We start from the raw sequence: 19,442 nt of genomic DNA on the forward strand, positions 1-19,442 counted from the left end.
CTTTTACTAAGGAGTAGCTTCCGTTTGGCTACTCTACCATAAAGGCATGATTGGTCGAGTGCTGCAGAGATGGTTGTCCTTCTGGAAGGTTCTCCCATCTCCACAGAGGAACTATGGAGCTCTGTCAYAGAGACTATCGGGTTCATGGTCACCTCCCTGACTAAGGCCCTTCTCCCCTGATTAATCAGTTTGGCTGGGCGGCCAGCTCTAGGAAGAGTCTTAATGGTTCCAAACTTCTTCCATTTAAGAATGATGGAGGRCACTGTGTTCTTGGGGACCTTCAATGCTGCAGAATTTTTTTGGTACTCTTCCCCAGATCTGTGCCTCGACACAATCCTGTCTCGGAGCTCTGCGACAATTCATTCAACCTCATGGCTTGGTTTTTGCTCTGACATGCACTGTCAACTGTGGGACCTAAAATAGTGTGTGTCTTTCAAAATCATGTCCAATCAATTGAATTTACCACATGTGGACTCCAATCAAGTTGTAGAAACATCTCAGGAATAATCAATGGATGCAGGATGCACCTGAGCACAATTTTGAGTCTCATAGCAAAGGGTCTGAATACTTATGAAAATAAGGTATCTGTTTTTTATTTTCAATAAATGTGCACTGTATATATAATCTAATGTACAGTTGAAGTCGGAAGTTTACATAAACCTTAGCCAAATACATTTAAACTCAGTTTTTCACAATTCTTGACATTTAATCCCAGTAAAAATTCCCTGTCGTAGGTCAGTTAGGATCACCACTTTATTTTAAGAATGTGAAATGTTAGAATAATAGAAGAGAGAATGATTTATTTCAGCTTTCATTTCTTTCATCACATTCCCAGTGGGTCAGATGTTTACATACACTCAATTAGTATTTGGTAGCATTGCCTTTAAATTGTTTAACTTGGGTCAAATGTTTCAGGTAGCCTTCCACAAGCTTCTCACAATAATTTTGGTGAATTTTGGCCCATTCCTCCTGACAGAGCTGGTGTAACTGAGTCAGGTTTGTAGGCCTCCTTGCTCGCTTTTTCAGTTCTGCCCACAAATTTTCTATATGATTGAGATCAGGGCTTTGTGATGGCCACTCCAATACCTTGACTTTGTTGTCCTTAAGCCATTTTGCCACAACTTTGGAAGTATGCTTGGGGTCATTGTCCATTTGGAAGAKCCATTTGTGACCAAGCTTGAACTTCCTGACTGATGTCTTGAGATGTTGCCTCAATATATCAACATAATTTTCCAGCCTCATGATGCCATCCATTTTGTGAAGGGCATCAGTCCCTCCTGCAGCAAAGCACCCCCACAACATGATGCTGCCACACCCGTACTTCACGGTTGGGATGGTGTTCTTCGGCTTGCAAGCCACCCCCCCTTTTTCCTCCAAACATAATGATGGTCATTATGGCCAAACAGTTCTATTTTTGTTTCATCAGACTAGAGGACATTTTTCCGAAAAGTATGATCTTTGTGCAGTTGCAAACCGTAGCCTGGCTTTTTTATGGTGGTTTTGGAGCAGTGACTTCTTCCTTGCTGAGGTGCCTTTCAGGTTATGTCGATATAGAACTCGTTTCACTGTGGATATAGATACTTTTGTACCCGTTTCCTCCAGCATCTTCACAGGGTCCTTTGCTGTTGTTCTGGGATTGATTTGCACTTTTCGCACCAAAGTACGTTCATCTCTAGGAGACAGAACACGTCRCCTTCCTGAGCGTTATGACGGCTGTGTTGTCCCATGGTGTTTATACTTGCGTACTATTGTTTGTACAGATGAACGTGGTACCTTCAGGTGTTTGGAAATAGCTCCCAAGGATGAACCAGACTTGTGGAGGTCTACAATTTCTTTTCAGAGGTATTGGCTGATTTCTTTTGATTTTCCCATGATGTCAAGCAAAGAGGCACTGAGTTTGAAGGTAGGCCTTGAAATAAATCCACAAGTACACCTCAAATTATGTCAATTAGCCTATCAGAAGCTTCTAAAGCCATGACATAATTTTCTGGAATTTTCCAAGCTGTTTAAAGGCACAGTCAAATTAGTGTATGTAAACCTCTGACCCACTGGAATTGTGATACAGTGCATTATAAGTGAAATAATCTGTCTGTAAACAATTGCTCTAAAAATTACTTGTGTCATTGTCACGTTCTGACCATAGTTCTTTTGTGTTTTCTTTGTTTTAGTGTTGGTCAGGACGTGAGCTGAGTGGGCATTCTATGTTGTTTGTCTAGTTTTCCTGTTTCTGTGTTTGGCCTAATATGGTTCCCAATCAGAGGCAGGTGTTAGTCGTTTGTCTCTGATTGGGAGCCATATTTAGGTAGCCTGTTTTGTGTTGGGTTTTGTGGGTGGTTGTCTTCTGTCTTTGTGTCTATGCACCAGATAGGACTGTTTTGGTTTTTCACATTTATTGTTTTGTATTTTTGTAGTGTTCATGTTTATTGTCGTTATTAAACATGTTGAACACTAACCGCGCTGCGCTTTGGTCCTCTCCTTCGTCCACAGAAGAAAGCCGTTACAGTCATGCACAAAGTAGATGTCCTAACCGACTTGCCAAAACTATAGTTTGTTAACAAGAAATTTGTGGAGTGGTTGAAAAACAAGTTTTAATGACTCCAACCTAAGTGTATGTAAACTTCCGACTTCAAATGTATATACTCTATATAATGTGAATATAATTCTCACAGAAAAATCACAAATACCGTACAACACAAAAGTAGATGATCTTGTATCTATGTAGTTAAAATATTTAAAGTATCAGCTATTCAATACTCACATATTGTTTTGTTGCCATCCCAGGTTCATATTTGGGCGTTGCACCACAGATACTGGAATTCTGTTCTGTGGTATTTAAATTCTCTGGATTGGTTGTCTGCCAGGGTGCAATGTCTGGTTGGTAATCAAGCTTCTTCAGAGTAGGAGAAAGATTGCTCTCAGTCATCCCTTCTTTGGAATCTCCTGGTGTTCCACCCTGCAGACCAACCTTCATAATAATAACACATGCATTTTATAACATGATTTTATTTGTATAATAATCTCAAAGTGTTACAGTGTGTGCTTTTAAACAAAGAAAACAAGGGGAATATAAACAACAAAGAGCTAAGTTAACTCTACCTTGACGTGTTCCTTCGCCTCCTGGCTTAGCCCATCCACCTTATAGATTTCCTCGGCTAAAAAGCGAGCCTTGGCCGACCAGCACTGTATCTGGATCTCCAGACTGAGAGTGTCGTAGACACAGTGGGTCTCCACTACCAGCCTTGCTCGGCTCACTATATCAGAGATCTGGAAGGACAGATGATCGTTGATGGACCTCAGGTTAATCCGAGCACGAGGGTTGCGAATGTAGTTGAAACAGTCTTCAACGCTCTTGGTAGCAGCTTTGGCGTTCTCGAAAAGCAACTCTGCAGCAGTCTCAAATGTTTCTTGGGCCTCCTTGGATGTCTTGTTATCTTTGTGGTGCTTGGAAGCCTTATAAGCAATGTTTACGATGTTTTGAATTGCGGTGACATAGTCCTTATTTGCTTTGTTCAAGTGGCCGGATAGCACCCTCATTTTAATCAGAAGCTGTCTTTGTAGAACTTCTGACCTGGCAAACTGGAGGACGCCTGAGAGAGATACAATGCAGAGGTCCTCAGCTACCTGTAAGTATGCCTCAGTGAGAGTCTTTAATTCCTCCTGAAGTTGTGTCAACGTTTTCACTTTGTAGGCGCTTTTACAATTCACGCTAGTCAGTCTCGCTGCCTCTTGGATTCGCAGTGAGTTCTCGGACATGGCCGCCAACCTTTTCTGAGGGGTCAACTGTCTCATCAACGTTTCCCTTGTTCCTAAAATCTTATCCAAAGAATTCAGTAAAACTTGGACTGACAGTGCCCACAGAATACAAGGCCCCTCAAGTTCATCTGCCTGACCTGATGTTGATGAGCTAGCAAGTTCTGTCAGCTCTCTTGTGTTGTTATGGGCTTTGTTCAGCTTGCTGTACAAAACTGTAAAGCTCTCCTGACAGTCACTTGGTGGCGTTATATCAGACGACGTCAACAGCTGCACCACATCGGCACACCAACTCATGACTTTGCTGAGTTCCTGAGAAATGGCAGTGGCTGACATGTTTCGTGGACGACCTTGAAACATTGAATAAACGGCGTGGTACCAGGTTCCAGCAGCTGGTAAGAGGACTTTCCTGATGTTGTTGATCAGGTCAGAGAACAGTGTACTGTGTTTGTAGAGACTGTCCGTGCTCATAGCTAAGCTCATTGCAGTCTCCTGAGCTGTCTGGACTAACTGAGGCGTCAGGGCCACTAACTCTGATCTGAAGATATCCAATGTCTGACTATCGACAGCGTCAACAATAGTTGAAGCTTCTTTCGCAGCCTGAGCGTAACAATTTGAAAGCTTGAGAACTCCTGTACAGGCTTTGCTGAGGACTATTACATCTTTTTCTTTAGTCACAGTCACAACCTTATACAAGAGGGGCAAAAGGTCGAAATCAAGAGGCTTTGGGATTGGATTCGCTTCACCTGAAACAGCTGGCCCCTTTAAATCATCATTGAAGTCTTTGTCTGCCATCATAGGCTCTCTAATTTCTTTTTCTAAGAACTCAACTTTACATTCAACTGGTGAATCCCTTTCTGAAACATCTAGAACAGGAAACTGAAGGCCAAGGTCTCTTATTTCCTGATCCATAGCTGATCCTTGAACCTGATTGGTTGCTTGGACTGAGGATGAGACTATGCTCTGGCGTGCATCCTCTCGCAGTGGACTGAGGAGGTGTGGATGTTGCTGTCCATCCAGCCCTTCTCTTAACACTCTAAAGTGCTGGATCACCACAAATGCGTGATCTGAAAAGACAGAGTATACATTCACATCAAGACTGGAACCAGAGCACATGTCTCTGACAGATCCGACCACTTTGGCCTGTGACGCTTCAACCTGTTTCAACAGAACTAGGAGTCCATTGCGGTAGATGGGGTTGTCACTCTTGTCTACGTGTCTTCTAACAGAGTGAACCACCTGTTTTGTGTGGGAGATAAGGTCATCAGCATGCTTTCTGAACAGTTTGTGGTTCTGGGCTTTATACGCCGCGTCGCATCCACACTGGTCGTTAGCCATCTCGTGAACTGCCAAGCTAGTGAATTCTCTAACATCGATGATGTCACAAAGAGCATCCTGCAGCTGACCGGTCTCCTCTTCCCATCTCTCACACTGATCGTGGAGTTTCTGCACGGCCTCAAAGCAGTTCTCTAAGTCTGAACCGTCTTTATCCAACTCCAGTGCGAGAGGTTTGATCTCAGCCTTCAGACGCGTGAGGCATGCCCTTGAGTTCTCCACATTTTCTAGACTCTTAGAATCCGTGGCGAAAGCCGAGATGAAACTTGCAACCTGTATCATCCTATCAGCCTGTGAGAGAAGATCCATGAGCAATACATGGATAGAAACTGGATCTACCGGCAACTCTTCAACTGAATCATTCTCCAAGACTTGTCCAACCATATTCATCAGATCTTCGAGTGGACTTGACCCTGTAACAAACGTGTCCAGAACTTGATATAGAACTGCAGTCATCATAGCACTATCAAGATTCTGGATTTGCTGCATCAGTGAAAAACAGATACTCTGTAAATGCTGMTTCAGGTTATCATCATCAGGATTCTCTGGAAGCTTTACAAGCCTGGACATTTCTGACCAGAGATGTAGGACATGTCGACAATGATCCACCACACAGTGCTGAAGCTCCCTTTGTGAGGAGTTGGCCACCACCATGCAGTGGAACACAAGATCTCTTAAGAGGCTGTCAACGTTACTGATCGAGGAAGAGGAGGAAGAACTGGCCAGAAGCCTTATCAAACCATCACGCCTGTCAATGTAGTACCCACACGGACCTAAGGCAACACCACCTCTACGGCAATAACTCTCGAGTGTAGTTACAATGTCTTTCACAGTGCTTTTCACCTTGTCCAGAATGTACGTTTTGGAGGCTTGGGCCTGCTCACTGGTTGGGTGTTTGATAGTGGTGACCATAGCCGTGTGAAGCATAGAGATGCATTTCCTCAAGGAGTCCAAAGAGTTGTGCAAGTGCTCCGTCTGCCTAGGATCCTGTAGGAAAACAGAAGATAAACAAAGACTTCAATTGCAACTACAGGTACATTGAGTGAGTGCTTAGCTGGTCCTCTTTTTTTCATTGTTACAGACTGTTGACTGCAAACAACCTTTCATTATTTTACACAAGAGGATGGAGTTGAGTAGCCTGATCTCACGATAGCTCACACTCTGTTTCAATTGACAATTGAAGTGAAACGATCAGTCTGCTTGACCAGGCTAAGAGTTGAGCACGTTCCCTCCCCTTACCTGCAGGGCTTCAGCCCGCTTCACTACCAGGTTGTTCAGGAGAACTAGGGCCTCAGTGAACGGATGGAAGGCCTTCAGTAGAGACAGGATGTCCAGGGAGGAAGCTAGAGAGGATAGGCAGTCCAACACCCAGTCTGCAGCCGCTACGGTCTTTCTCACTGTTGCATCATCTTCCACTGAAAGTATCTAGATGACATAGAAATATAAATAATCGATAATTACGATTTTTGGAGGGTTTACTTGAATAATATTACATTTTATAATGAATATGATAATGTTATACAACATGCTTTATAGGGTTATAAAGGGTTTTCTTGAACACTCTCCACATATTTTTCAGATAGTTGTAATTTTTCCAATTACATATGTTGTTCTACGACTATGTGAACCAACCTGGAAACAGATACTGTATGTTGTTTAATAATATTCATATGTTTGTATATACGAAGAACAGTTAATGATTATAACACATTTTAATGGGTTCATTCATGCTCATCACAAGTCTTACAATGACAAGTCATAACAATTCTTATAACTTCACCATAACGCAGTATACAGTCGTGGCCAAAAGTTTTGAGAATGACACAAATATTAATTTTCACAAAGTTTGCTGCTTCAGTGTCTTTAGATATTTTTGTCAGATGTTACTATGGAATACTGAAGTATAATTACAAGCATTTCATAAGAATCAAAGGCTTTTATTGACAATTACATGAAGTTGATGCAAAGAGTCAATATTTGCAGTGTTGACCCTTCTTCAAGACCTCTGCAATCCGCCCTGGCATGCTGTCAATTAACTTCTGGGCCACATCCTGACTGATGGCAGCCCATTCTTGTATAATCAATGCTTGGAGTTTGTCAGAATTTGTGGGTTTTTGTTTATCCACCCGCCTCTTGAGGATTGACCACAAATTCTCAATTGGATTAAGGTTTGGGAAGTTTCCTGGCCATGGACCCAAAATAATGGTGATTTGTTCCCCGAGCCACTTAGTTATCACTTTTGCCTTATGGCAAGGTGCTCCATCATGCTGGAAAAGGCATTGTTCGTCACCGAACTGTTCCTGGATGGTTGGGAGAAGTTGCTCTCGGAGGATGTGTTGGTACCATTCTTTATACATGGCTGTGTTCTTAGGCAAAATTGTGAGTGAGCCCACTCCCTTGGCTGAGAAGCAACCCCACACATGAATGGTCTCAGGATGCTTTACTGTTGGCATGACACAGGACTGATGGTAGCGCTCACCTTGTCTTCTCCGGACAAGCTTTTTCCAGATGCCCCAAACAATCGGAAAGGGGATTCATCAGAGAAAATGACTTTACCCCAGTCCTCAGCAGTCCAATCCCTGTACCTTTGCAGAATATCAGTCTGTCCCTGATGTTTTTCCTGGAGAGAAGTGGCTTCTTTGCTGCCCTTCTTGACACCAGGCCATCCTCCAAAAGTCTTCGCCTCACTGCGCGTGCAGATGCACTCACACCTGCCTGCTGCCATTCCTGAGCAAGCTCTGTACTGGTGGTGCCCCGATCCCGCAGCTGAATCAACTTTAGGAGATGGTCCTGGCGCTTGCTGGATTTTCTTGGGCGCCCTGATGTCTTCTTCACAACAATTGAACCGCTCTCCTTGAAGTTCTCGATGATCCGATAAATGGTTGATTTAGGTGCAATCTTACTGGCAGCAATATCCTTGCCTGTGAAGCCCTTTTGTGCAAAGCAATGATGACAGCACGTGTTTCCTTGCAGGTAACCATGGTTGACAGAGGAAGAACAATGATTCTAAGCACCACCCTCCTTTTGAAGCTTCCAGTCTGTTATTCGAACTCAATCAGCATGACAGAGTGATCTCCAGCCTTGTCCTCGTCAACACTCACACCTGTGTTAACGAGAGAATCACTGACATGATGTCAGCTGGTCCTTTTGTGGCAGTGCTGAAAAGCAGTGGAAATGTTTTTTTGCGATTCAGTTCATTTGCATGACAAAGAGGGACTTTGTAATTAATTGCAATTCATCTGATCACTCTTCATAACATTCTGGAGTATATGCAAACTGCCATCATACAAATTGAGGCAGCAGACTTTGTGAAAATGTATATTTGTGTCATTCTCAAAAACTTTGGCCATGATTGTACCTGCAGACCTGCAGACTAAGTAAAGTGTCACTACATAGGCTAATGTTACTGTACTTTGACCACTCCTAGCAGAACATTCTGTGTTGCAGTGATGAGCTCCTCTCTGTGCTCGGCTAGGCCAGGCTGGATATTGAGTTTCTGGGCTGCCAGGAGGACATGCTGTCCAGACACAGTCATCGGCTCCACTAGGGATGACATCTCTGTCCTCATTACCTCATCATCTGTGGCTTCTGAACGTCTTGGAAAAGAGCGAGAGAAAAAAAACAGCCTGGTTTTCATTTAATGTTGTTGTTATTTAGCCTGGAAACCAAATGGATATGAGCCATCAGCAGAGCCATCTATTTCTATATGCAATAAAAGGCTCTGGTAAAATGGAGCATATCAGTTTGGATTCCAGGCTTGTTGTTATTACTCAGGGCACTCACAGTTTTGTATGGTATTCATATTTTTCACTATGTGATGTTCATGACAAACTTTGCATGTTGTTAAGTTCAGAAAATAAAGTCTGGCTTCAATTAACCGATTCCTGCTCAGATGACTATAAGACATTCTTCCTGTTTTGCAATAGCAGATGGAGTCAACAAATGTGTGTCATGCTAGACCAGAAGAAGCCAGTCCAGGTAGAAGCAAGAGAATATACCTGTCTTGTAAATTTGGGGAACACAGTAAAACCTAAAATTATAAATCTAGCAAATAATACTATTACTGTATATTATATTTTATAAGGATATTCAACCATATTTATTATAGACTACCTGTACTTTGTTGTTTAAATACATGTATGCAAGGGAAGCAGTACACACTTTAAGAGAAAGGATAGAGTGAATTGGAATGCAGGGTCCCACCACCTGTAGGCAATGGCGGCCATGTTCATGGTGGCTCTGGCCACAGCCTGTGCTTCTCCCTCTAGCTGGGTGAACTGCTCTGGTCCCTCCAGCCCCTCTGCCCTCTCACACAGCAGAACCAGGTGGACCAGGTGTACTGCGATGGGGGCCACCACCTTCTCTATAGCAGCTGTCTTTATCAGGCTAGCCTGGTCCAGGAGAGATGCCATACCTGGACACTGGTACTGCAGGAGTGATGGCCAGGAGGTTAGTAATGTTATATTAAGTTTAATTTACAAATGTTACAGATAGCCCATCATGTTGATTAGTTTGTATTTGCAGGTGTTTTTAACATTGGTAACTACAGTAGGTCTCCTTATAAACAACTTCTAAACATATTGTAATGAAACAGCGGGGAGCAGGTCTCGAACCCTCGACCTTCGAGCCCGAGGTCCGGCGCGCTATCGACTGTGGCGCAAAAGCATGCGTGSGGCAAAGTCGATTTCCGCAATTATAAACACAGGGTCGTTACACTACTCCCTCCTTTCAAAGAGCGCGTCCTCGCGCTAGCTTGCGACTCTACGTCTTACAGGAACGCGCTCACCGGCCAAGCACACGCACTGTCGTGGATGCAAGGTCCAATCACTTCTGACACCAATGTAATGAAACAGCAGGGAGCAAGTCTCAAACCCTCGACCTTCGAACCCGAGGTCCGGCGCACTATCGACTGTGCCGCAAAAGCATACTTTTGGGGCACAGTCGATAGCGCGCTGGACTTCGGTCTAGAAGGTTGAGGGTTTGAGACTTGCTCCCTGCTGTTTCATTACAATATGTTAAAGTTACACCCAGCGGAATGACGTTGCCACGAGCAGCGCCGCAGAAATTGCGATGAGTGAGATGCAAGACTTTTCGATGCTCTCTCACAGTCTAGACTCTAGTATCTGTGCACGGGTTAACTTCACGCTGTTGTAGCGTGGTAGCCACCAGACCAAAACAGCAGAGAAGTTGAGCCTTGCGCTTCAACTCTCCTAGTTGGGGTTAATTGACCCAATATGCTGTTTACTTTATGTATTGTTATGTGTTAATAACATTAAGACTACGTTACCCAGCAGGCTATGCGGGGGAAGGTGGTTGAAGAATGCCTTGCATGCCTTGCATGGCTAAACAAAGAGTTTTCTAGCTGAAGTATATGTTCATTAAAAGTATTTAAACCTACACCCTGGTTTGTCATTATACAAGMAGCAAACATAACACGTTCGTCCTCATATTGCTGTGTACCTTTAACTAAATACTTTCATTTTCTTAATAAGTGAAGAGGAAAGCTTTCAATAAATTAAATGCTGAATTTACCTGTGAGGATGACAGCTCTGTCTGCAACTGTTGCAGCATGTAGTAGGCGCTGTAGTCTAGTTGTTTCATCTCACATTCATTATTTAGACGCAACTGAGTGAGAAGCGCTGTGCTTGATGTGAGTGTTTCATGGCAACCAGTATCAGATGACATTTCCCCCTTTTTACTGTGAGAAAAGTACCATCGGTCTGCCACAAGAGGGTGCCATACACCGCAAACCGCTACAGCTATAACAACGTCAAACTGGGAGAACATTTCTTGATAAAAAAAGAGAGAACTTCGTTTTAATCTAAAATGTATCAATAGATAAATATACAGCTTGAACATGAGTTTAAACATCAAACATGTAGAGCAATACTTTTATACAAATGATAATTCAGTGACAGTAGTATATCTTAAACAAAATTCAAATACCTATGCTGTGATAAAGGTGAAACAATATACAAGTAAAGAACGAAACCATCACAGTTAAAATACAAAAAAAACATGTCAAGTTTCCATAGATATCAGGTGCAGAGGAGATGGTGAATGTGTACAGTACTTGCCATGCCAGTGAAATTAATGGGTGACATTAAAATATAGGATGTATTTCTAACCAATCAATCAGAGATCAATGCAGCATGATTGATAAAGACGATGCCATTATAGTAAGCACAGTAAAGTGTCTCAGCCTTTTAGTCTTGTAAAGGAACACCACACCATTCAGCTTTCAAAAAGCTCTACATAACTTAGGGCTCTATTCAATCCGTATCGCGGAAGTTCATCGTTACAGCATGATTCAAATTTAAAGGCAATGTTCCCACGTTAGTGGAGACTGCATTCACGGTAAACGCTGCAGATGTCAGCTCAATAGGAAATTACCTTTAAAATTTGAYCGCAATKTGTAACACGTCAGCGATACTAATTGAATAGAGCCCTTAGAGAAACGCTATGTGAGACACTTCTTACCTAATTTAGTTATAACACAAAAGCCTCTCTGAACCTCCAAAGGCTGTTTTTATATACACTGAGTGTACAAAACATTAGGAACACCTGCTCGTTCTATGACATAGACTGACCAAGTGAAAGCTATGACCCCTTATTGATGTCACTTGTTAAATCCACTTCAATCAGTGTAGATGAAGGGGAGGACTTTTAAGCCTCGAGACAATTGAGACATGGATTGTATATGTATGTCATTCAGAGGGTGAATGGGCAAGACAAAATATTTAAGTGCCTTTGAACAGGGTATGGTAGTATGTGCCAGGCGCACCAGGTTGTGTCAAGAACTGCAACGCTGCTGGGTTTTTCACGCTCAACAGTTTCCRGTGTGTATCAAGAATGGTCTACATGGGCCAGCATCCGTGTGGAACGGTTTCGACACCTTGTAGGCCATGCCCCTACGAATTGAGGATGTTCTGAGGGCAGAAGGGGGTGCAACTCAATATTAGGAAGGTGTTCCTAATGTTTTGTACACTCAGTGTATTCGCCACATATTTTTAAACATAGCACCAGGGGCGCAACTTTCACTGGGAAAATTGTATTTTTGTCCCCCCAGTTTTATAATTGGAGCGTGATTCAAAACGAGGCAACGGTGTGCTTTAGGACCATGCGGACGCCTCCGAGTGGACGGTAGGCTGTTTGGAGTGTTTATTCGACTGGATAAAATAAAACAAATGATTGCCCCCCCCCCACTTCTAAAACCAAAGTTGCGCCTCTGCCTAGCACATGCAACATTTGGGATTGCACATTAAGAAACTTTTCAACTCTTTTAGATTGACAGGTGTGCACTTTTAAAACATCTCACATCCACACACATCTCATTGTTCGTCAATTACATCATTCCATGTAAGGAAAGCTTTAGATTAAATTGGGTTTACTCATTTTATCAGATAACACAGATCCACAATTTGAGAAAGAGAAACTGATGTTCTCATAAGCCTTAAATAGCTAGTATTTTATGCATGGTGATGGACTAGAGTGAAGCATATTCCCTAACCATGCTATTTTAAGGGTATTACTCAGCCCTGTTTCTCTGTCATGGGAAGGGGCCTCTAGTAATGGGTGTAGCTAGGTATACAATACCCTTGGTCTCTACTAATGGGTGTAGGTAGGTATTAAATGCCCTGGGCATCTACTAATGGGTTAGGTAGGTATTAAATGCCCTGGGTGTCTACTAATGGAATGGGTGTAGGTACAGTTGAAGTCAGAAGTTTACATACACCTGACATTTAATCCTAGTAAAAATTCCCTGTTTTAGGTCAGTTAGGATCACCACTTAATTTTAAGAATGTGAAATGTCAGAATAATAGTAGAGAGAATGATTTATTTCAGCTTGTATTTCTTTCATCACATTCCCAGTGGGTCAGAAGTTCACATACACTCAATTAGTATTTGGTAGCATTTCCTTTAAATTGTTTAACTTGRGTCAAACGTTTCGGGTAGCCTTCCACAAGCTTCCCACAATAAGTTGGGTGAATTTTGGCCCATTCCTTCTTGCAGAGCTGGTGTAACTGAGTCGCACACGCTTTTTCAGTTCTGCCCAAACATTTTCTATAGGTCAGGGCTTTGTGATGGTCACTCCAATACCTTGACTTTGTTGTCCTGGTCATTGTCCATTTGGAAGACCTATTTGCGACCAAGCTTTAACTTCCTGACTGTTGTCTTGAGATGTTGCTTCAATATATCCACATAATTTTCCTCCCTCATGATGCCATCTATTTTGTGAAGTGCACCAGTCCCTCCTGCAGCAAAGCATCCCCACACCATGATGCTACCACCCCCGTGCTTCACGGTTGGGATGGTGTTCTTCGGCTTGCAAGCCTCCCCCTTTTTCCTCCAAACATAACAATGGTCATTATGGCCAAACAGTTATATTTTTGTTTCATCAGACCAGAGGACATTTCTCCAAAAAGTACGATCTTTGTCCCCATGTGCAGTTGCAAACCATAGTCTCTTTTCGCACCAAAGTACGTTCATCTCTAGAAGACAGAATGCATCTCTTTCCTGGAGCGGTATGATGGCTGCGTGGTCCCATGGTGTTTATACTTGCGTACTATTGTTTGTACAGATGAACGTGGTACCTTCAGGCGTTTGGAAATTGCTCCCAAAGATGAACCAGACTTGTGGAGGTCTACAATTATTTTCTGGGGTCTTGGCTGATTTCTTTTGATTTTCCCATGATGTCAAGCAAAGAGGCACTGAGTTTGAAGGTAGGCCTTGAAATACATCCGCAGGTGTACACCTCCAATTGACTCAAACTATGTCAATTAGCCTATCAGAATCTTCTAAAGCCATGACATCATTTTCTGGAATTTTCCAGAGGCACAGTCAACTTAGTGTATGTAAACTTCTGACCCACTGGAATTGTGACACAGTGAATTATAAGTGAAATAATCTGTCTGTAAACAATTYTTGGAAAAATTACTTGTGTCATGCACAAAGTAGATGTCCTAACCGACTTGCTAAAACTATAGTTTGTTAACAAGAAATTTGTGGAGTGGTTGAAAAACAAGTTTTAATGACTCCAACCTAAGTGTATGTAAACTTCCGACTTCAACTGTAGGTAGGTATAGTTTACTCTGATCTCGGATATTCATCCTAGCCTCGATTTCAAACTGAATTATTCAGCTTCACTATTGTAAAACTGTGGTAAACATGTAATGAAACAATAGTGAAACGGAACAATTCAGTTTGGATCTAGGCTGTGTTCTTCCGGCAATGTAGAGTAAAACATCCTATAAGGTTTGGTATCGCTCTAGCCTAACATATCATCCTACATTGAGGATCATAAAAACATGTTAACTGAAATTGAAAAACTTTTTGAAACAGGCTATGCTTGTGATTGTTCATGTGGATATCTGAGCGATAGCTCTTTGCCAAAACAGCTTTTGACACTTGATTCTCAAAGAATGTAGCCTATATTCCACTTCTTCTTTATAACATTTCTTGTAGCTTCAAAAGATTGGCGGGATGTGGGTTAAATTACACATTTTAACTGTAAACCAAAATGTTCTAATTTGCATCTAATGCATAGCCCTATGCCAATACTCTATCACTACTGTAACTACAATGTTGTTTATACAGTTCTTTCCATGTAGTTACATAGGTATAATGTCAATTTAAAGGTATAATGTAAACCTTTCCACTCATATGATAGGATACAGTTGAATTTTGTTTTTTTAAATACCATGATTTGTGAAATTTTCCAGACTATCATCTAATTGATGGACCTTCTCCTCTGGCACACAACACTGGAGAGATTATTAACTTAGTGGCGACAAGTGGAATGCTTCTTTGAGCTAAAAATGATGAGTCTATCTGTTTATGCCATCTATCCACTCCTCCTCTATCCACTGTCTCTTCTGCCTTACTCACATTTTAAACTTTCAGTTTGAAAAGACCACACTTTGTGAAATYTGGCAAATTAAGGGCTCTATTCAATCTGTATCGCAGAAGTTCCGCGTTACAGCGTGATTGAAATGTAAAGACAATGTTTCCTCGTTAGCGGAGACGGCATTCACGGTAATCACGGCATGCCGGCTTTACATTTCTAGCACGCAATCTGTAATGCTTCAGTCATACAGACTGAATAGAGCTCTAACTGTAAATGAAATGCTCTAGCTACAGTGGTGTTGGTGATGTCTGCATCTGGACCATGGGTTACTTGGTAGTTGATGAGATGAGTTTCCTCTTTACTATATAAAGCGCTTTGAGGGTCTGGAAAAGCGTTACATATACAATCAATTAAAAACTTATTAGAACTCTTGGTTCTTGCTTGGCTATCAGCATTTCTTCATGACAATGACAACTTCGATGTGTGCCAAAAATATAGCTCTGTTTATGGTGAAGGGAAGGTCTACACATAGAAATAGAATGTTGACTTGAATGGGAATGTCCGCTCTAATAGTTATATTTCTATGGGCTTCCATAGGACTTGCTTTGGCTGGTTGCCCATATAGCTATCTAAGGGAGAAGGATATGTGTGAGATATTCAAGAGATATTTGTGAGCAGGAAACAGTACAGAATTATATACTATACTCATATACTATACTATAGATTATCTTTGGCCTCAAAACGAAAGGATCAACTTTGGAAACATAGCATCAACTCTTCTTATCAACTCGGACATCAGTGCTTTAAAGAAAAACATATAGATATGCTTACATTAGATTTCAAAAACCCCAACCAACCCTTTCTCGAAGCCCCAATTCAATACAATATGGCTTTAATATGTATAAAAATAAATTTTTGCTACTATTAAAACAGAGCCCTGAGGGTTTTCATGGTCTTGTCTGATAATATCTGTCATTTCCACTTCCTGTCACAGGACATCAATCTCCTTGGGTGAATTCAGGGACGTGAAACACTCTGAACGTTGCAGATAGAAATAGAATGAATAGAGCTGATGCAATTCCCTATTTGGCTATATGACAATCATTTCTGTTCTGCACGATACATTTCTATCTATGTTACAGCCTTCTGAACAGGCCCCTTCTTTCTTTAACAGTTCCATTCTGTTCTTTTCTGTTGGCAGGGAGTTACCTCCATAGATTTGACTGTCAGGAAGTTATCTCCATAAGCTCCATAGGGACTAATTAAATTCTATTGTGAGTGTTGTTTTCATTTGGCACCAAACAGAAGAAAACAAACATTGGGCTTGTCAATTAAGAAATGCTAATTTCCATTTTCTGTTGCACTGAATTAGGGTCCTAATGAATACGACCCTAGCAAGCCACACCAACCATCACCTCAGATGTCTGTTCGTTTGTTTCCTCAATCCCCAGTCCCCCACCCACCAAAATGTCAAGTCTCCCTCCGAACAATCCGGAGAATATTTTTTTCTCTTCCACATATGGAAGATTGAAGGGCCCTTAGTCCTGATTGGCTGGCTGTGGTGAAAGCCCCCAGCTCATTGGATCCTCCATTGACCCAATCCCCAATTCCTGCGCTCTCATTGGCTTCTCTGTCTCTCAGTGGTTCTTTTCCACCCAATCCCAGCTCTCGTCACTGTCCTTCCTGTTTTTCTCAGCCTCGATGATTTCCCGGTAGCGCCGGCGGAAGAAACCCATCTGGGAAAGGGGGAAGGAGAGGAGGATGACAAGGAGAGGGGGAGAGAATAAAACCACTTGTTAGCTCAGGGTCAGTGGTGAGATGTAGTGGCCAGATGTTTAACCTGTTAAGATTTATACGTCTCTATTCCATTATCTCTGCTCATATGGGCATCAACAATCAACAGTTGCTAGAATCTCAGGTGCAAAGGTTAGGGAGTGAGATGGACCTATGGCCAGATGTTTGACTCATGTCAGTTGTTCTTAGGGTCAGCGGTTTCATATTGTTTGTATGTACGGTATTATATACTGTAGGACAGTGAAAGACTGACAGTAAAGGTAGGAGGAGAGGGTGTGCTAGCAGTGGGTTGGATTCAAACCCTCGCTTGCACTGGTGCATGCATCCCTGAGGCAGTGGCTTAGACTACTACACCACTCCAGGAGCCATCGTAGTCAGTTGTTCTAAGGGCTAATGGGAAGGAGCAGTTGCCAGTGAGGTGGACCTACGGCCASATGTTTGACCTGTTAAGATTTACCAGTCTCTATTACACTGGCCACCAGGCAGCAACCACCAGGATAGAACCACATTGAATGAAGTTCAGAAAAGTGTCCAGACCAGGCTTCCCTTGCTGGAGATGCACTGTTGAGGCCCTTTGCTCCATTAGGAGCTCAAGTGAGCTCCCGGGCCCTGCTGTTGTGGTGTCTTCCTTGTGCTTCTCATTTTTGATATTGTTTTATGTAGTTTCTACTATTCTAAATGTTATATTTGATGATGATGTGCTGATTGTATGTGGTACTGTCATTATGGTATGTTGTCTTGTTGTCTTTTCTCTCTTGCATTGATCTCATTCATTTATCTCCGTTTGACCAGACCGTTTATTGATACAGACCTCTAGGCTGCGTCTCAAATGGCACCCTATTTCCGACAGATGTAGGATCTTAATTTGAGCCAGTTTGCTACAGCAGAAAAATAATCCTGTAGCAACATGAAACTGAATGATAATTAATGGGCYTTTTTTTTAGGTGTTGATACAGTTTGTGGAAATTACAAACTTTAGAAGCCTTTTTTGAACCTTGAATACACCACAAGTTTGCATTTCCTGGCAGGAAAATTCTCAGCAACAAAAGAGTGATCATATTAAGATCTTACATATGTACATACAGTATTGCACTACTTCTGACCAYAGCCCTATGGGATTCCCTATAGACCCTGGTCAAAAGTGGGGCACTATATAGGGAATAGGGTGCCATTTGGGACACCTCTGCCTCAGGAATTTCCAGAAAAAGGGAAATAGTGGACATGGCGCTTGTAAGAGGGGTTTATTTTGGCAGGGTGCAAGGACCTGGGCAAAGGGAGGGGGGACGGCTGGTGTTTCTCTCTCTCTCACACACACACACACACACACACACACACACACACACACACACACACACACACACACACACACACACACACACACACACACACAGAGAGGATATCCCAGGACCAACATTCCAGGGTTTAGTCATGGTATTCCCAGTGGGAAAAATAAGGGAGTAGGAAAAGAGGAAAAGAATAGGAGTTTTGTGTGAAGAGAATTAAGAGGCCTCTTGTCTGGACATCAGTGTGATTGCCATTTCCCCTTCTGAGATCTTTCTTTCATGTGTGTAGTATGGTGTGTGTGTCTGCTTGACTGTGCGTGTGTGGTATGTATGGTTGGTGTAAATTATAGTGAGTTCCTTGTTTAGTTCCTGGGATGGTTGTTAAAGACTGGCCAAGAGCACCTCCCCTGTGACTGACTGCATGCCGCTCTAATCCAAGAGAAGCAGCACTTCACAACTGGACTGTGTGAACCAATCTCTGGACAACGTAGCACTGACAAAGGCTTGATGGCTGAAATGTGTTCATTGTGACTGCTGATAATAATTCAAAGTCATACCTTATTTGCGAGTGCTGACTGTCTTTTTCAGAAGAAATGTAGCACTGCCACAGACAAACCAAGAGGCTCTACACAAATTGCCTAATGTAGCTTGTTGTTTAACGAGCTTACGCATTAGCACGGGGAAAACATGTTCCTTTGACAATATGCCAAATGACATTAGCCAATGATGGCGACATTATACCAGGGCTCTCCGAACCCTGTTCCTGGAGAGCTACAGTCATGTAGGTTTTTGCTCCAACCCTAATCTAGCACACCTGATTCTAATAATTAGCTGGTTGATAAGCTGAATCACATTAGTTACAACTAGGGTTGGCGTGAAAACCTACAGGAGGGTAGCTCTCCAGGAACTGGGGTTGGCGTGAAAACCTACAGGAGGGTAGCTCTCCAGGAACTGGGTTGGATGAAAACCTACAGGAGGGTAGCTCTCCAGGAACTGGGTTACAGTTTGAAAACCTACAGGAGGGTAGTTATCCAGAAACTGGGTTGGCGTGAAAACCTACAGGAGGGTAGCTCTCCAGGAACTGGGTTGGAGTGAAAACCTACAGGAGGGTAGCTCTCCAGGAACTGGGTTGGNCTGGGTTGGAGTGAAAACCTACACGAGGGTAGCTCTCCAGGAACTGGGTTGGAGTGAAAACCTACAGGAGGGTAGCTCTCCAGGAACTGGGTTGGAGTGAAAACCTACAGGAGGGTAGTTCTCCAGGAACAGGGTTGGAGAGCCCTACATTATACATTACCATGACACAAACTACAGCAATTAAAGTTGGTGCCATTAAGTGGTGAGGAAACTAATTATGTAGATTAGAGATAATTATCATAGGAAAAATGTGTCAAATTAGTAAATGACAGGGTACAGTCCTTAATGACCCTAGCCTT

The 19,442-nt window shown here is 42.5% G+C and overlaps 2 protein-coding genes across 2 annotated transcripts in view; both read right to left on the reverse strand.

The window, feature by feature from the left end:
• The window catches only part of LOC111968057 (uncharacterized), a 15,095-nt gene extending 6,418 nt beyond the window's left edge, over positions 1-8,677 (reverse strand). The window contains exons 1-4 of the mRNA XM_023993587.2: positions 8,498-8,677; positions 6,325-6,510; positions 3,097-6,072; positions 2,759-2,965 (exon numbers count right to left, since the gene is read on the reverse strand). Coding sequence (XP_023849355.1) covers positions 2,759-2,965; positions 3,097-6,072; positions 6,325-6,510; positions 8,498-8,653 — 3,525 coding nt within the window. The 5' untranslated portion in view covers positions 8,654-8,677. The remainder of the gene's footprint in view (positions 1-2,758; positions 2,966-3,096; positions 6,073-6,324; positions 6,511-8,497) is intronic.
• Positions 8,678-10,964: 2,287 nt separating this feature from the next.
• The window catches only part of itga9 (integrin, alpha 9), a 146,931-nt gene continuing 138,453 nt past the window's right edge, over positions 10,965-19,442 (reverse strand). The window contains 1 exon segment of the mRNA XM_023993588.2: positions 10,965-16,668. Within this exon segment, the coding sequence (XP_023849356.1) occupies positions 16,570-16,668 (99 nt within the window). The 3' untranslated portion in view covers positions 10,965-16,569.

The sequence above is a fragment of the Salvelinus sp. IW2-2015 genome, linkage group LG8 (genome assembly GCF_002910315.2).
Source record: "Salvelinus sp. IW2-2015 linkage group LG8, ASM291031v2, whole genome shotgun sequence".
Taxonomy (NCBI): Eukaryota; Metazoa; Chordata; class Actinopteri; order Salmoniformes; family Salmonidae; genus Salvelinus; species Salvelinus sp. IW2-2015.